At 37.7% G+C, this 13,539-nt stretch overlaps 1 protein-coding gene across 1 annotated transcript; it reads left to right on the top strand.

Moving 5' to 3' along the window:
- On the top strand, positions 703-1,501 carry LOC107620667. The gene is made up of 2 exons (XM_016322797.1): positions 703-787; positions 1,044-1,501. The coding sequence occupies exons 1-2, from the start codon at positions 703-705 to the stop codon at positions 1,499-1,501; spliced, it is 543 nt and encodes a 180-aa protein (XP_016178283.1).

Genomic DNA, 13,539 nt, shown 5'->3' with positions numbered 1-13,539 from the left:
CTTGGTTGGATTTTAGCATAGAATTTTCTCCTCTTGGCTTTGGTAGAGTAATTAGTGATGCTTGTGTTATCTAATTCCTTTGTAGATTGATAATTAGAAATTGCTAATTGATTTAGATACCACTAAAGCTAGTCTTTCCCTTGGGAGTTGGATAGGACTTGTGGAATCAAGTTGATTCATCCACTTGACTTTTCTCCATGATTAGAGGTTAACTAAGTGCTAGCAATGGACAATTGTGGTCACAATTGAGGAAGATAACTAGGATAGGACTTCTAGTTCTCATATCTTGCCAAGAGCTTTCTTAGTTGTTAGTTTATTTCTTTTGCAATTTACATTCCTTGTTCCTTAACTAAAAAACCCCCAAATATACTTCATAGCCAATAACAAGAACATTTGTTTGCAATTTCTAGGGAAAATGACCCGACGTTCAATACTTCGGTTTATAAATTTAGGGGTTTGTACTTGTGACAAAAAAATTTTTGCATGAAAAGATTATTGATTGGTTTAGAAACTATACTTACAACAAGAATTTATTGTGAATTCTAAACCACACAATAATCCATTCATGAAGGAGTTAGCGAGATTGTACATCAAGGAGATAGTAAGGTTGCATGGTGTGCCACCAAGCATAGTGTCAAACCATGATCCCCGATTCACGTCAAGATTTTTGGGAGCTTTTCAAAAAGCTTTCGGTACGAGGCTATGTCTCAGCACCGCATATCATCCACAGACGGATGGACAGGTGGAAAGGACTATTCAGACATTAGAAGATATGCTGAGGGCGTGTGTATTGGATCAACCTGAAAGTTGGGACCGTTACATGCCATTAGTGGAGTTTGCGTACAATAATAGCTTTCATGCGAGCATTGGGATGGCTCCATATGAAGCCTTGTATGGACGGAAGTGCCAATCTCCACTTTGTTGGTATGAAACCGGTGAAGCAAGTGTTTTGGGTCCTGATTTAGTAGCTGAGACTACTGAGAATATTAAGAACATTCGTGCAAGGATTTTGACTGTGCAGAGCTGACAGAAAAGCTATGTAGGTCAGGGAAGGAAACTGTTAGAATTTGAGGTGGGAGAACACGTGTTCCTGAGGGTTACATTGACAACCGGGATTAGAAGAGCGATCAAAACAAAGAAGTTAAATCTGAGGTTCATTGGACCGTTTGGGATTCTGAGGCGATTCGGGCCGGTGGCATATCAAGTAGCTTTGCAACCTCATCTGTCTAACTTGCATGACGTATTCCACGTGTCACAATTCTATAAGTACACGTTGGATGCAGCTCATGTGTTAGAGCCTAAGTCGCTCGAGTTGAGGGAGAACTTGACATTTCAAGTAACACCGGTGCGTATTGACGACACTAGTGTGAAGAAGTTGGGAGGAAAGGAAGTTTCATTGGTTAAGGTTGCTTGGAAGAGATCAGGAGTCGAAGAGCATACTTGGGAATTGGAGTCTGAGATGCAAAAGGATTATCCCGAGCTATTCTCAAGTAATCACTAAATTTTGAGGGCAAAATTTCTTATTTGGTGGGGAGAATGTAAGAACCGCGACTAAATAACTACCTAATTAGTTAATTAATATTTCCCAAATTAGGTTACAAAAATTTAGAGTGAGAATTTAAGGATTTAAATATGATTTTTGGATTCAGTAGGTTTTTCTGAGTCATAAAATGTATTTTCTGCAAAAAACCAAGAAAAACTGCGAACCGGCAGCTGAACCGGTCAAACCGGTTCAAGTCTTCCCAGTACTGGGTGAGAAATAGTAAAAACAGTCAAAAACCTTAGAAAAATATTAGAAATAGAAAACCGGGCATTAATTTTAATGGTTTGGCCCAAAGATGGGCCGAACGGGCTAAAAATACTAACGGGTTGGACCGGGCCCAAGTTGGGCCCAAGCCCAACATATATAAGCAATTAAGTGAACCCCCTTAAGCCACATAAACAAAAAAACACAGCTGAAGTGAGGTTGAAGAAGAGAGTGAGGATTCCATTAAAATACTATTCACCTACAACTTTAATCTGCGATATCTCGAGCTACGGTGCTCCGATTCGCGTACCGTTAGCAGCTACAAGAAGCTCTTGCCAAGCCCGACACTTCCAACTAAGCCTTATGGTAAGTTTCTCGAGATTATCTATCCAGTTTCCTACCCTAAGAATTTTGAGTTTTTGGGTTTTGAATTAAGTAAGATTTTGTGATTTTGGGGTGTTTAGGTACACTCTAGCATTTGATTACCATTGGGTTTGACTTCCAAAACTGTTGGGCAAGGTAAGAGGTATTGAACTCTTGTGAAATTTTAATTATTATGATCCCTAGGTTGATTAGTTATGATTTGTGTGTATATAGCTTGATTATTGTGAGTTTGGAAGCCTTTGAAATTGAGTTAATGCTTGTTGGAGTTGATTGGTAGCTTGGATTGTGGTTGAAAGCTCAACTTGTGCTCATTTTGGGTTTTTGGCATATTAGGAATCGGCCAAGGTATGGTTTCGGTTTCATCTATGTAATATATATTATTCATGGATGATGGGTGAAAATCAGAATTCCATACCAAAACTCACCGACAAGTGAACCGGGTCGCATCAAGTAGTAATTACTCACAAGAGTGAGGTCGATCCCACAGGGATTGATGGATTGAGCAATTTTAGTTAGGTGATGAATTTAGTTAAGCAAATATTTGATGAATTGAGTGATTTTGATTGACAGAAGCTAAATTGCAAGTAAATAAAGGTGCAGAAAGATTAAATTGCATGAAACTTAGAGTGCAAGAAATTAAATAAACTGAAACTTAAATTGTAAGAAAAGTAAATAGCTGAAACTTAAAGTGCAAGAAATGTAAATTTGCTGAATCTAAATTGTTGAGAAATGTAAATTGCTGGAAGAGTAAAAGGATTTGGGTGCTGGGATTTGTAATTGAACAAGAAATTGCAACTAAAGTAAATCAGAAAGCTTTGAGATGCAAGAATCCAGATCTAGATCTAAGTAGCAAGAATAGAAATGGAAAATGTAACAACCCTGATTTTCGAGTACGTGAGATCTTTTCTGAAAGTACGGATTTCTCCAGAAGATCAGTAAAGGGAACACCTCTGATATATCATCAAGCATCTCAATCCTAATTGTCATTAAGTCATCCTTAAGCTAGAACCTCTTCTGAGGCAAGCTCGATAATGCAATCGCGAAGAACCTAGTTTTTGAACCGTATCGGTTGGCAGTTTTGATTTTGATTTTCGTAAATAGTCTCTGTTTGACGAACCGGGATTGATTAACGAGAGGAGAGAGATAATAGTATAATATTATCATTATATTAGTATTAGAAAATGCTTGAATGATATTATAAGGTTACCTGGTCTGTTTTAGTTAAAAACAGGAAATTGGTTTAACCGGGTTTACGGTTTACTGGTGCAGCTTAGCACTAGTACTCTCTGATGACTTTAGCAATGCTAAGGCCTCATGATCCATGTTCTATTATCATAATAAATATGTTACTAGTGTCATTTATGCTAGTAGCTCAGAAAATAATTTTTAGAGATGTTTTTACGAGTGTTCTAATACATCTAGTTTTAGTAGTTATACACCTGAGATATTTTAATATTATTTTAACCCACCTCCAAGCCAACCAATCACAACTCACCTTACACCCCCAAGACCTCCAAGGTTGTCTCATTTCATCATTTTGGCCGAAAATAACAAGAGAGAAAAGAGAGAAACTTTCATGAACACTTATTCTTCAAAGCTTGATTTCTTCTGAACTAAAACTCAAATCAAAATTCCGTCACCAAAATGATCCTCTCTTCTTCCTCTACATAACCATATAACATATCAAGGATAAAAATAAGGTAAGATGGCTGTTCCTTTCCCCTTTCAATTCGGTTTTCAAGGAAACATGCTTAAACAAGTGTTTTCTTGATGTTCTTCCTTAGATCTCTTGCTTAGCTTGACTTGTGGGACAAAGATCTTTAATTTCCTACACTTTTAAGGTGAGGATAACCTTCCTAAGATGCTTCTGAAGTTCGTTTAGTTGATGGTTTAGAGTTTTAAAGTTGTTCTTGATGTGTTTTAGGAGGAAAAAGTGCTTTAAGAACACTTCAAAGAGTAACCGGATTTGGAGCAGCAAATCAAGGTAGGGTTTGACAAATTTAATCTTGATTGATTATGTTTGAGTTGTGTGATTAAGATATGGTTTGGCTGTGCTTGAAATTGATTGTTTGTATGAGTAATTCTTGTTGAAATTTTGGTGAAAATTTGAAGAAATTTGATGAAATTCAAGCTATGAATGTGTGTTCTTGTGGCTGCTGGTAAAAGAAACCCTAGGCCCTAAATTGGGGTTCAATTTGTGTTAAAATCATGTAGAAAAAATGGGATTTTAGTGGCTGGGAATTTATTTTGAATTTTGGTAAAAATCGGTTGCTGAAATGATTGAAAAACGGGTAAAAACAGAGAAAGAATTTTTATTTAGGAACGGAAAATCGTATTCGGGAAATCGGGATTACTCGTGACCGGATAAATGTCGGGATTGCGGGCAGCTAACCGACACATGAGCTCATGGCCTGCGCTAGGGCTAGATATGCATCATTCTTGTCTGCGCATCATTCTCTGTTGCATTCCTTTCTGTGTGTGATCTACTTCTTTATGTTTGTCTGCTTGTATGCTATTTCTGTGTTTTATTTTCTTGTATTCTTTTGTTTGTGTTCTGCTTTCTGTTGTCTATACTTTCTCTTTCTGTCTTTATCTTCTGTTTACTGCTTCGGTATATTATGTTATTCGTCTACTAATCGACCCCAAATAAATGAACATAACTAATAACCCCGGCCCTACTAAGAACTCCCCAGTTCTTACCCCTTCTCTCTCCCTTTCCCCTTCAGATGGAAGCATGAGTACCCTTCCGTAGTTCGCTGACGATCGTTCCTAAAAAGAATTCCGCCCTAGGTAGTCTTCTGAGTCTAGGGTGAATCTCGTTTTCTATTTATATGTATATACTGTGAGACCAGCCAATGTCTACACCCCGTTTGTACGTGAACTTTAACCTAAATCCTGTGTACGAGACTCCTGTTGTGTGGCTACTTCATGAGGTACCAGAGAGACGTCCTATGGCAATGTCTGATCCTGCAGAGGAGTAGCAGATGATGTTCTACCTTTTGATGACGTTCCACCTGACTTGAGTTTTGAAGACTTAGAACGTACTTTCCCTTAGTTTAGTAGTTTAGAGGGACTAGGTGAGTATAGAGTCTAGGCTAGCCTAGGTGCCAGCTTAGAGACCTCTTGAACAGGTCAGGACCTGAGATATTGTATGTATGTATATGTATATAGTTATTATCTAGCTATATCTAGGGGTGTTCTAACTAACAGTTTATATTATAATAAAGGCTGAATTACCGAATGTTGTCAACTACTTGTGATGTATTTATGTGTGTGGTTGTTTATAACTATTTTATCTGTTATTATTTGTGAATTGATTATAAATGATTCTGTTTATTAATTCAAACGTTTTCAAAAAAAATATACACCTCACAAATTAACTACGCTTTTAACAACGAATCAGGCTCATATGATAAATAATAGATATTAATTAGGAAGACAAATTGGTAGCGCTCAGTTTCCGTTATGATCTAGACATATTGAAAATTGGGTCGTTATAGAAAACTGCTTCCAGGAACCAAAACAGCAATAAACTTAAATCAATTGTGAAATTCTAAAAGAGAAATTGAAGATCGAAGAAGAGTAATAGGATTAGAAAGCATATCTAACTCTCGATTACTCTCTTGATCAAGCAGAAAATAAATTGCAAAGGAAAATGAAAGTTAAAACAGCAGAAGAAACTCATATTCAAATTCAATAGAATTCCTGAATGATGACAAGTCATCTTATGCTAGCTTTTCAAGCATTTTTCTCTTGTTTCATTAGGTTTTATGCACTTTCTTACATTATAAGTAAGTAATTTGGAGTGAAATTGTATGATTATGTCAATTCAATCAACCATTAATTATTTGACAATAAATCATGAGGTTTAAGCTAGAATTAGTTGGTTTTTGAATGATTTGTAAGCATTGTAAATGTGGTGATGCTTTGATTGGTTGTTTTGATTACTTGTAGGTGAAGAAATGGTGGAAAAAGAAAATTTTGGCACGCTTTTGAAGTTAGAGCACGCTTTGGACCTTAGGCCATGATGACAAGTCATCTTAGCCTAGTTTCACTAGCCTTTTTCTTTTGTTTTCAATTGAATTATGCACTTTCTTGAGCCATAAGCAAGCCAATTGGGTAGATTTTCATGCTTCCTTTGATTTAATCAACCATGTATGAATTCATGCTATTTCATGAGGTTTTATGCTATAATTGTCACATATTATGAAAGAATGAATATCTCATGATTTTGAGCATAGCTTTGATGTGTTTGGTTGATTAATGATAGGTGAAGAAAGCTTGGAGAAAGGTTGAAGCAAGAATGAATAGCTAACTTTTTGGCTAACGTTGGCGCCATGAGTGTGCAAGGGGTATACTTCCAACAAGAATAACTTGAGCTACAGAGCTCCAAAGGAGGTGATTCAAAAAGCAATGGAAAGTAGGAATCGAGAGCTTTCCAAGCATATATGGCACTGCATGGTGGACACTAAAATTGAGGGAGAAAACTGCCCTGCAATGAGCATAAACGAACATGGTGGCAAACTGCAGTGAGGCCAACTGACCTCTGCACCTTCGACGGAGTATAACTCGAGCTGTAGAGCTCCAAATGATGTGCTCCCAATGGCATTGGAAAGTAGACATCCAGAGCTTTCCAACAATGTATAATAGTATGGGGTGGCCAACCCGGTTCATGATTCCAACCCGGTTCAATTCGGTTCTCTCTCCAACTCCAAGAGCAATCAACCAAGGCCTCTATCAACCCAATTCCATCAAGAGCAAGGGCCCAATTGTCATCACTCAAAGACACAAGAGATAGATAAAATAGGAATTTCATTTAATTGTAATTTGTTTTTAATTTCATTTTCATTTTCATTTTCATTTGGTAAAGCCTATATAAGGCATCATTTTCATATTTGTTAGGGGGCGAGCTCCACGAGGGAGCATTAGGAATACAGAGCTCTCTTTTTGATTTTCTTTCTTTGAATTTGAATCTTGGATTGAGGGGAGAAGGAATTCTGTTTCCCTCTCGGTCTAAGATTTCTCTTGTTCTTCTTCTTCTGCAATTTTAATTTCTCCTTTATTACAAGTTCCTTTGCTGCAAGTTTACAATTGAATTTACATTGAGTTTGATTTTGATCTTTGGTTCTCATTGCTTTCTGTTCTCAGTAAATTCAATTTATTTTCAAGCAATTTAATTCTCCTGCAAGTGCTCTGCATTTTACATTTCTGTTCATGATCTAATTTACTTTTCTTGCAAGTTTAATTTTCTCTAAGCTTTGATCTATTGCTCTCTTTAATTTCCAGCACCCACTCCCCTTTACATTTAATGCAATTTACATTTCTTGCAATTTAAGATTCTTGCAATTTGTATTTCTTGCTCTTTAAGCTTCAATGCAATTTACTTTCTGCACTTTATAATTCCTGCAAATTTACATTCTGTTGGCTTCAATTGTCACTCAAATCACTCAATGTTAGCTTGACTAAACTAATCACTCACTAAAGTTGCTTGATCCATCAATCCCTGTGGGATCGACCTCACTCCCATGAGTTATTATTACTTGATGCGACCCGGTGCACTTGCCGGTTAGATTTGTGTGTTTTGGGAGAAATTTATTTTTCCACCAAAATACTCATCAGGCCACGCTTTGGAAAGCGTGATCCAAGGCACAAAAGCGTCACGCATCAAGAGGCCAAGGCATAGCGCTCACTAATTGAACGTAACGCTCTCTATTTGAGCACTAGAGACCAAACAACCAAAGCCAAGTGCACAAAGGAAAGGATGCTGCGTTGAAACAAGTAACTGAGCGCTCAAAGGAACCAATATTCATAAGGCAAAACTCATAGCGCTCAGTTAACTTAGTTAACTTTTTTGTGGGCTTGGCACAAGAAAAAGCAAAGCGCGACACTAAAAAATGGGAGCATCCAGGTTCGAAACAGGAGCCTCAATCCAAAAAGAAAGGCCCTACACCAAGCAGTGAAGGAGCCAAGGTTCGAACCTTGCACATAAAGGAGGGCTCAGTTCTCTTTACCTCATTGAGTGCTAGTACCACTCCACTTGGGCCAAAGAAATTGGCCACAAAATGCATCCACCAGGGCTCAAATTGGAGCCTCACTCCAAAGCAAAGAAGGGGCGTTGAGTTAAGAGTTTTCACTGAGCGCTAGTACAAGGAAAATGTGCACCGAATTGGTTCCACTAAGGTTCGAAGTTGAAGCCTCATTCCACAACAAAGGGCGCTTAGTGAAGTTTGTTAACTGAGCACTATGGAGGCTGCACCTAAAAGCTTGGCATGCAACAAAATTAAGGAACCTGGGCCAAGAATTTGAGCGCTCCGTTGGTGAAGTTAACTGAACGCTTCCCTGGGAGCTGCACCATGGCACAATTTTAATTGAAAATCAAATTGGATCTAATTCTTCACCAAATGAAAATTCCACTCCAAATTCTAAGATCAAAAATTAGAAAGTGTATAAATAGGACTTAGTTTGATTTAGAGAGGACCTTCTTTCATATTTTTTAGTTTTACCTTTTGCTCATTTTTAGTTTTCACTTTAGCTCAATTTTAGTTTTTATTTTGAATTTGGGAATTGGGATTGAGAGCTGAGCTCTCTTCCTCATTGTTCTTGCTTTGGCAATTTCTATTTTCTGTTTTGAATTTTTGATTGAGATTGAAGGAATTCTGTTTCAATTCTTGATCTGAAATTAATCTTTGTCTTCTTCTGCATAATTATAATTTCATTTGCTGTTTTCACTTTTCTTCTTCTGCAACTTTTGCTTTTCTGTTTTGGATCTTGAATTGAGATTGAAGAGTTCCATTGATTCAAATTCTGAGAATCATTTTCCACTCTTCCTCTCAATTGATCTAAGGATTGGGTTTTAATTCTTCTCTGCTGTTTCTGAAGTTCATTTTCTTCTACAAATTACTTTCTTTTTGAATCAAGGAAGGAATTGAGATCTAGATATGCTTTCTAGTCTCTTTGATTTCCTTAGATCTTCAATTTCTCTTTTAGATTTCACAATTGACCTAAGTTTACTTTCTATTTTGTTCTTCAAGCAATATTACTTTTCTGTTTAGATCTTCTGCAACTTATTTCATCCTCTACTTCTCTGATTATATTCTCTTGTTGAATTCTGAATCCCATCTCCCACATCCCTTTACTCTTCAAGAAATTTACATTTCTTGCACTTTAAGCTTCAGCTATTTATATTTCTTGCCATCTAAGTTTCAGTAATTTACATTACTTGTACTTTAAGTTTCAGCTCTTTCACTTTCTTTCACTTTAAATTTCATGCAATTTACTCTTCTGCACTTTAAGTTTTCTATCAATTTCCCCTCTCCCTTTACTTTCATGTAATTTAGCTTCTGTTAATTAAAATTCACTCAAATCATCACTTGTTTCCTTGACTAAATTAACCACCTAACTAAAATTGCTCAATCCATCAATCCCTGTGGGATCGACCTCACTCTTGTGCGTAATTACTACTTGATGTGACCCAGTACACTTGCCGGTGAGTTTAGGTGTTGGAATTCGTTTTCAACTCATCAAGTTTTTGGCGCCATTGCCGGAGATTGATCTAGATTGACAATGATTAAGTAAGGTGGTGGTCTAGATTAAGCACTTTTCTTTTTATTTTTACTAAGCATATTAACTATTTGAATTTTTGCTTAAGCTAACACTAACTTCACTCTATCAGTAGAGTGAAATGCTTTTGTTTTCTGGTTCTGTGTTTGTTTTTCATGCTATTGTATGTTAGAGGCAAGGAGAGAGATCCCTACCTTTTGTGACCACGACGAAAGGACTCTTAGAAGACTAAGAAGAGAAGCAAGAGGGAAAGGAATTGCTGGAGAAGAAGAGCCTTTTGAAGAAGAATTTCAAGAAATGGAGGAACATTCAACAAATCCAACAAATCCAACAGTGGGAGTGGCCAACAACAATGGTCGGCCCCAGAGGAGAGTTTTGGCTTCATATACATTTGCTAATCCAAAGCATTGTGGGAGTAGCATCCTTACCCCAAATGTCAATACAAACAACTTTGAATTGAAGCCCCAATCATCACCTTAGTACAAAACGATTGCTCATATAGAGGAAGCCCTCTGGAAGATCCAAGCCAAAACTTATCCACCTTTTTGAGGATTTGTGACACAGTGAAGTCCAATGGTGTGCATCCAGACATATACAAACTGTTGCTGTTTCCATTCTCATTGAGGGACAAGGCTGCTCAATGGCTTGAAGCCTTCCCTCAAGGAAGCATCACTAGCTGGGAGGATCTAGTTAATAAGTTCCTAGCCAAGTTCTACACACCTCAAAGGATCATCAGGCTCAAGACAGAAGTCCAAACCTTTACACAAATGGATGCAGAATCTCTCTATGAGGCATGAGAGAGATACAAGGCCCTGATTAGAAAATGTTCCCCTGAAATGTTCAATGAATGGGACGTCCTTCAAAATTTCTATGAAGGATTGACCCTGAAGGCTCAGGAAGCACTAGATCATTCAGTAGGAGGCTCACTACAATTAATGAAGACAGTAGAGGAAGCCTAAAACCTCATTGATATGGTGGCAAACAATCAATACTTCTTTGCTCATCAAAGGCAACGCCAACCAGCTCAAAAAAAGGGAGTGCTGGAGTTAGAAGGAGTGGACACTATCCTAGCTCAACACAAGGTGATGCAGCAGTAAATCCAGCAACAATTTGAGAAGATGGCTAAGAGAATTGATAGCCTCCAAGTTGCAGCAGTGAATACAAGCCAACCATCACTAACATGGGGGTAAAATGAAGAAAACCAAGAAGATTAGCAGCAGGAACAAATTCAATATGTGCACAACCAAGGCTCAGGCCAAAATGAAGTTTATGGTGACACTTATAATCCATCCTGGAAGAACCATCCAAATCTAAGATGGGGAGATAACCATAATCAAAACCAGTAGCCATGGCAAAGAAATTCAAACCACAACAACTCAAGAAACACAAACAACAACAACCAGCAAAACACTAACCCCAATCCATATAGAAAACCTCAAAACAACTACCCCAATTCTAGCTATTATCCACCCAATAACCCAACCACTAACCAAAACACCTATCATTCACCTTCAACACCTCATAACCAGCCACAAATACCACAAGACACTCAAAGAATCTCAAACCTGGAGATACTAATGGAAAAGATGATGAAACATCAGGAATTAACAAGCAAGAATCATGAAGCCTCAATGAGGAACTTAGAAAGGCAAATTGAACAACTGTCCAAGCAAGCAATGATTGAAAGGCCAACAAGCTCACTCCCAAGTGATACCATTTCAAATCCTAAAGAAGAATGCAAAGCCATCCAACTGAGGAGTGGAAAAACCTTGGTGAGTAACACTGAAGCCAAATAAAAAAGAAAAAGAAGGAGAAAAGCCAAAAGTGGGCAAAGAAACAAACAATAAGGTTAGACACCAATAGCTTGGACCCTAAGACATATGCCTGTGGTGTTTTTGAACTAGGATATGCTTGGACAAGTAGGTTTTGAGGAGTATTTTGAAACTTGGCCACTTAGATCAATTGATCTGGGATTGCCAACCGAAAGTCCACTATCAAGAGCAACCTAGTTGCAAAGCATTTAGTAATCCAAAGAGATGATGGGCATCAATGTTCCTAGGAAGAAATTGTGAGCCATGTGTCTGTGGTGAAGAAATGTTGAGCAAAATTGAGCCAAAAGGCTGCTGCAACATTTGCCACCAAGCCTTTATTAAAGAATAAGCTTTCTAAGCAAAGGAATGAAAGAAAAAGCTAAGAAGGATCAATCAAAAGCAAGGCATTATAGCAGCAACTCTAGTGAACCTTTGAGGAAACATTTTTTATCTATCAGCAAGTAATAAGTGAGCTACATTTGTCTGCATAAAATCCCATGAACCAGGTTCAATTATCTGCTAAATAAGGACATGTATACTTCTCTGTTTCATTTCATTTTCTCTTATGTTGAGTGCTTGCTTGGGGACAAGCAAGATTTAAGTTTGGTGTTGTAATGACAAATCATCTTATGCTAGCTTTTCAATCATTTTTCACTTGTTTCATTAGGTTTTATGCACTTTCTTACATTATAAGTAAGTAATTTGGAGTGACATTGCATGGTTATGTCAATTCAATCAACCATTAATTATTTAACACTAAATCATGAGGTTTAAGCTAGAATTAGTTGGTTTTTAAATGATTTGTAAACCTTGTGAATGTGGTGATTCTTTGATTTTTTGTTTTGATTACTTGTAGGTGAAAAAATGGTGGAAAAAGGAATTTTTGGCACGCTTTTGAAGTTAGATCACGCTTTGGACCTTAGGCCACGCTTTGGAAAGCGTGACCCAAGGCACAAAAGCGTCACGCATCAAGAGGCCAAGGCATAGCGCTCACTAATTGAGCATAATGCTCTCTATTTGAGCGCTAGAGACCAAGCAACCAAAGCCAAGTGCACAAAGGCAAGGGTGGTGCGTTGAAACAAGTAACTGAGCACTCAAAGGAACCAATATTCACAAGGCAAAAATCATAGCGCTCAGTTAACTTAGTTAACTTTTTCGTGGGCTTGGCACAAGAAAAAGCAAAGCGCGACACTAAAAAATGGGAGCATCCAGGTTTGAAACAGGAGCTTCAATCCAAAAAGAAAGGTGCTACACCAAGCAGTGAAGGAGCCAAGGTTCGAACCTTGCACATAAAGGAGGGCTCAGTTCTCTTTACCTCATTTATGCGCTAGTACCACTCCACTTGGGCCAAGGAAATTGGCCACAAAATGCATCCATCAGGGCTCGAATTGGAGCCTCACTCCAAAGCAAGGAAGGGGCGCTGTGTTAAGAGTTTTCACTGAGCGCTAGTACAAGGAAAATGGGCACCGAATTGGTTCCACCAAGGCTCGAAGTTGAAGCCTCATTCCACAACAAAGGGTGCTTAGTGAAGTTTGTTAACTGAGCGCTATGGAGGCTGCACCCAAAAGCTTGGCACGCAACAAAATTAAGGAACCTGGGCCAAGAATTTGAGCGCTCTGTTGGTGAAGTTAACTGATCGCTTCCCTGGGAGCTGCACTATGGCATAATTTTAATTAAAAATCAAATTGGATCCAATTCTTCACCAAATGAAAAGCCCACTCCAAATTCTAAGATCAAAAATTAGAAAGTGTATAAATAGGACTTAGTTTCATTTAGAGGGGACCTTCTTTCATATTTTTTAGTTTTACCTTTTGCTCATTTTTTAGTTTTCACTTTAGCTCAATTTTAGTTTTCATTTTGAATTTGGGAATTGGGATTGAGAGCTGAGCTCTCTTCCTCATTGTTCTTGCTTTGGCAATTTCTATTTTCTGTTTTGAATTTTTGATTGAGATTGAAGGAATTCTGTTTCAATTGTTGATCTGAAATTAATCTTTGTCTTTTCTTCTGCATAATTCTAATTTCATTTGCTGTTTTCAC

The sequence above is a fragment of the Arachis ipaensis genome, chromosome B10, assembly GCF_000816755.2.
Source record: "Arachis ipaensis cultivar K30076 chromosome B10, Araip1.1, whole genome shotgun sequence".
Taxonomy (NCBI): Eukaryota; Viridiplantae; Streptophyta; class Magnoliopsida; order Fabales; family Fabaceae; genus Arachis; species Arachis ipaensis.
The sequence above is the reverse complement of the archived record's forward strand: the minus strand, read 5'-3'. Positions and strand labels throughout refer to the sequence as shown.

What these genes read in the sequence shown, in the direction of transcription:
- LOC107620667 (XM_016322797.1), top strand. Translation starts at nt 703, where the DNA reads ATGTCTCAGCACCGCATATCATCCACAGACGGATGGACAGGTGGAAAG. An exon ending in AAGATATGCTGAGGGCGTGT is followed by an intron (nt 788 to 1,043) that starts GTATTGGATCAA and finishes AAAGCTATGTAG; the next exon opens with GTCAGGGAAGGAAACTGTTA.